The 4,446-nt window shown below is 55.4% G+C and overlaps 1 protein-coding gene across 1 annotated transcript; it reads left to right on the top strand.

The window, feature by feature from the left end:
* Nucleotides 1-263: 263 nt before the first annotated feature.
* Nucleotides 264-4,402, top strand: Klk9 (kallikrein related peptidase 9). The gene is made up of 5 exons (XM_008845239.3): nt 264-404; nt 538-694; nt 2,550-2,815; nt 3,702-3,838; nt 4,106-4,402. Exons 1-5 carry the CDS (start codon nt 305-307, stop codon nt 4,259-4,261), a joined length of 816 nt encoding a protein of 271 aa, XP_008843461.2. The 5' UTR covers nt 264-304; the 3' UTR covers nt 4,262-4,402.
* Nucleotides 4,403-4,446: the final 44 nt, after the last annotated feature.

The following is a 4,446-nucleotide window of genomic DNA, read 5'->3' as shown; positions in this document are numbered from 1 at the left end:
CCTCCTTTTCTTCCCCTTCCTCCTCTTCCTCCTCCTCTAGTCCACAGAAGATTCTGGGCCTAGATCTTGCAGCTTCAGGTCATGGGACACAGCACCTCCCACAAGGCCCCAACTGAGCTTTTGCACATCCCAGCACCCCCTGCCCCGCCTCCATTTACCCCATTCCCCTGGATGGAGAGTCCCCCTGCACCCACCTCCCCTCCAGAGGTCCCCACGGTTGGCAGGGCTTCCTCATCCCCCGGGGACATTTCCTAACTCTGATTAATCACAGGGGCGGCCCCTGGGAGGAGGAAGGAAGATCCCTATGGCTTACCATAAAGAAGGCCTGTGGCCAACGGCAGAGGACCAGGCGCCCCAGGCCATGAAGCTCCCTCTGTCCTTGATGCTGCTGTCCCTGTTGGCAGGTGAGCGGCCGAGCCCCGAGCCCCTCCACCCTCACCCTCCCCTGGCTCCTCTGCCCTCTGGGTTCCCCAGCATCCTCCCTGCGCCCTCCCCAGCCTGCTGTCACTGACCCCTGTGGCCTCCACTCCACCCCAGGGCACAGCGAGGCCGACACCCGCGCCATCGGAGCCAGGGAATGCCCGCGCCACTCACAGCCCTGGCAGGCCGGCCTATTCTACCTGACCCGGCCCCTGTGCGGAGCCACGCTAGTCAGTGATCGCTGGCTACTTACCGCTGCCCACTGCCGCAAGTCGTGAGTGTCCAGGCTGAACAGACCGGGAAACGGGAGCAGAGGGAGGGCTGGGGTGCTCCAGGCGGCTGTGCAAAGCCCGCTCGGCCGACCCGGGGTCCTGGCTCTTGGAAGCCTGCTCTGCTCAGAGACTTGCTTCTAAGATGCTTAAGAGTCAAAGCTCAGGCTCTGAAAACTCCTAGACACAAACTCAGAAATTCAGAGTCTTAAAACCCTAAAATTTTGGAGCTGTGGAATTCTAGAATACAGGACCGTGGTGCTCCACCACCACCAGTTCAAGGTCAACTTCGGGTTAATAAAGAGTTCCAGACCAGCCTGGGGATACTCCAGACCCTGCCTGGAGAAAAGAAAAAAGAGAAAGGGGAGGGAGGAAGGAAAGCAAAGAGAGATGGAGGGAGAGGAAGGAGGAAGGGGGGGAAGAGAGAGGGAGAGAGAGAGAGAGAGAGAGAGAGAGAGAGAGAGAGAGAGAGAGAGGAGGGGAAAGAAAAGGGGAAAATTCTAAAATCCTAGATTCAGAAACTATTAGGTTATTTATTTATTTATTTACTTACTTACTTACTTATTTTGGTCTTTTTGAGACAGAGTCTCTCTGTAGCCCCAGCTGTCCTGGAACTCACTATGTAGACCAGGCTGGCCTTGAACTCACAGAGATCTGCCTGCCTCTGCCTTCTGAGTGCTGGGATTACAGGCATGTGCCACCACACCTGACACTATGAAATATAGACTATTTGAAGTTTGGGTTTGTACAGTTCCCCAAATTGAGCTTCTCAGAATCACAGAAGCATGAGTAAATGAGGTGTTGGAGTTTAGAACTCCAGAATCTTGATGCAGGTTGTTCTGGGGTCTTGAACCACGAGAGATGAAGGAGTCCTCTGTACTTTGTCCTTGATCAAGGTCACCCAAGTTGCTCCAATGTTCTTCCCACCAGGAGTTTCCTATCATGCATTGCTCCATGATGTGCCCCTTTTTTATTTTTTTAAAAAATATTTTATTCACTACTTTTATGTGTATGAGTGTATTGCTTTCTGTGTATGTAAATGCACCTGTGTCATGCAATGCACATGACGGTCAGAAGAGGGCATTGGATGCTCTGGAATTGTAGTTGCAGACAGTAATTAGCTGCCATGTGGGTGCTGGGAATCTCATCCTGGTCTTCTGCAAGAGCGGCCAGTGCTCTTAATCCCTGAGCCATCTCTCCAGCCCAGGTGTGCCCTTTTTTAGCCACAGCCTCTACCTCCAGCTGAGAGAGGGATGTTTTGATTTAGCCCCTAAGATAGGAGGAGAGAAAGGAGGAAGACTTGGGGAGGCTAAGTGTAGGCTTCGTCCCCGGGTGTAAGTCCCAGAGGCGGAATTCTCAGTCATTACCCTGGTGCCTCATGTCAGAGGCCAAAGGTTGGAGGACATGTAGATCCTCAGAGTGTTCCCAGCTGCCCACACCACCCGTCTCCTGAACACGTGTGCTAAGGATGCAGCAAGACAGCCCAAGGTTGGCCCTGAGAAGGAAGTGCCTCAGCAACAGAGGGATATGCAAGTTGGAGGAGCTTGAGGCCCCAGACGGCCCCAATTCTCGGGTTTTCCATGTCTGATTCCCCTCCATACACACTTAGAACGGCTCCCACAGAAGCCACCAGACCTGTGGGGGCAGGGGGCAGGGGGCAGGGTTGTCTGTGTGTGGTGGGTGGGGTCCCCATGTATCCACAAGGTTCCAGGGGGCCCAGGTCATCATCGAGGCAAAGTATGCTACAGGGAGTGGAGGCAGAGCCTCAGAGAGGGTGTGTGGCTGTGGAGAGACACACAGCACTGCGGTGTGGGTGGAGTCACCTGTCTCCAGCCTGACCTCTGCAGTCTGTCTTCACAGGCACCTGTGGGTCCGTCTAGGGGAGCACAACATCTGGCAGGTAGAAGGCCCTGAGAAGCTGCTCCTGGCCACGGATTTCTTCCCCCATCCTGGGTTCAATTCAGACCTCACTGCCAATGACCACAACGATGACATCATGCTGATCCGGCTACCCAGGAGGGTCCAGCTGAGTCCTGCTGTGCAGCCCCTCAACCTCAGCCAGAGCCTGCCCACCCCGGGCACCCAATGCCTCATCTCTGGCTGGGGGAGTGTGTCCACCCCCAAGAGTATGGACTTGCCCTTGACTCTCTGTCATCCCTCACCATTTCTCTCCTCCTCCTCCATCCTCTTCCTTCCTCCCTTCTCCTCACCTCCTCTATCTGCTCATCTCCTCCCTCCTCCTCCATCTCTTCCTCTTCTTTCATCTCCTCCTCCCCCTCCTTCTCCTCCTCCTCCTCTTCCTCCTTTTTCTTTTCTTCTCTCTCTCCACCACCCCTGGGGCTTGCTGGCTGCTATCCCAGCTCCAGGTTGGGTGAAACTCTGCCTCAAGGGAATAAGGCAGGGTGACAGCCCTGGGCACCCGACTTTGGCCTCTGCACATGCAGGCACATGTGTGCATCTTTCCCAGTTGTACAGACACACCATGCACACACATATACAGAAGAAGAAAAAAATTCAAAGACTTGGCGACAGGACACTCACACTTCCAAAGGCGAACCCACCAGGTGGGGTCAGTAATAGAGGCCACCCCTCAGAGGGAGCAGCTGAGGCTACCCCCTCCCATCTCTGTGAGTGATCACACATCCCTGAACTGCACTGTCCCCTTGATGTCTCTAGCCCTTCTCTCTGCCTACCTGCATTGCCAGCAGCCTCTAGGGTCACTTCCCACTTACTAGGCAGGTCTCTACCCCTCTCCCTGGTCTCTCTTTTCCCTTTGAGTCACATACACAGCTCTTCCTGTTTCTTTTCCTCTCTTGGCCCTCCTCTCTCTCCTTAGACGTTTGCTCCTCTCCAGACCTATGGGGTCTTTGTGGCCATTTCTTGCTTTCATTTTTTGGCTCTTAGCCCGTGGCTCTGTTGGGAATCCTGGGAAAGGACTTCAGGGGAGATACTGGGAGGGAGCCGCAAGGGGTGTTGGGAGCATTCTTCACCTTCTGCCTCCTGCCCCCACAGTGAAGTACCCGCTCACGCTGCAGTGCGCCAACATCAGTATACTGGACAACAGGCTCTGTCGCCGGGCCTACCCAGGCCACATCTCTGACAAGATGCTGTGTGCCGGCCTATGGGAGGGAGGCCGTGGCTCCTGTCAGGTGTGCTCCGGCGGTGGGGAGGAGGAGGCAGCTTTCTGAGCCTTGTGGGGAGGAGACAGCTGGGACCCCAGGCTCCATCTAGGACCTGAAAAAGGAGGGTCCTGAGGATCCAGGCTGAGTCCTGGGGGATGCTAGAAGCTCAGTTGCTTCTAGAATGGGGTGGAATTTTGAATATTGGGTCGCCAGTGTGTTGGGGGGAAGAAATGGAGGCTTTTGCCGGGAGTATTAGTTCTCACGCATAGACTCGGTTCTCTGCTCTTCTCCCAGGGTGACTCTGGGGGACCTCTGGTGTGCAACGGGACCCTGGCAGGCATAGTGTCTGGAGGGTCTGATCCTTGCTCCAGACCTCAGCGACCTGCTGTCTACACCAGCGTATATCACTACATAGACTGGGTTCAAAAAACCATGGATGATAATTACTGAATCCTCAAGGGAAAGACAGCCCGGAGAGGAAGACGGACAGGAATATACTGCAGGGCTCCACAGCCCGGTGTCCAGGCCCTTGACCTCCAGCCAATAGGCTAAGCTGTAAACACTGAGGTTCCCCCCCCCCCCGCCAGGCCCCGCCCCCCCGGGCCCCCCCCCCCAGCTTCCACCCTCTTTGTTTT

Source organism: Nannospalax galili, unplaced genomic scaffold (genome assembly GCF_000622305.1).
Source record: "Nannospalax galili isolate Female #2095 unplaced genomic scaffold, S.galili_v1.0 scaffold960, whole genome shotgun sequence".
Taxonomy (NCBI): Eukaryota; Metazoa; Chordata; class Mammalia; order Rodentia; family Spalacidae; genus Nannospalax; species Nannospalax galili.
Note: the sequence above shows the minus strand (reverse complement) of the source record. Positions and strands in the feature narration are given on the sequence as shown.

Coding starts and splice junctions, on each gene's coding strand:
- Klk9 (XM_008845239.3), top strand. CDS start 305: ATGGCTTACCATAAAGAAGGCCTGTGGCCAACGGCAGAGGACCAGGCG. Junction 405..537: donor GCTGCTGTCCCTGTTGGCAG/GTGAGCGGCCGA, acceptor ACTCCACCCCAG/GGCACAGCGAGGCCGACACC. Junction 3,839..4,105: donor GAGGCCGTGGCTCCTGTCAG/GTGTGCTCCGGC, acceptor CTCTTCTCCCAG/GGTGACTCTGGGGGACCTCT.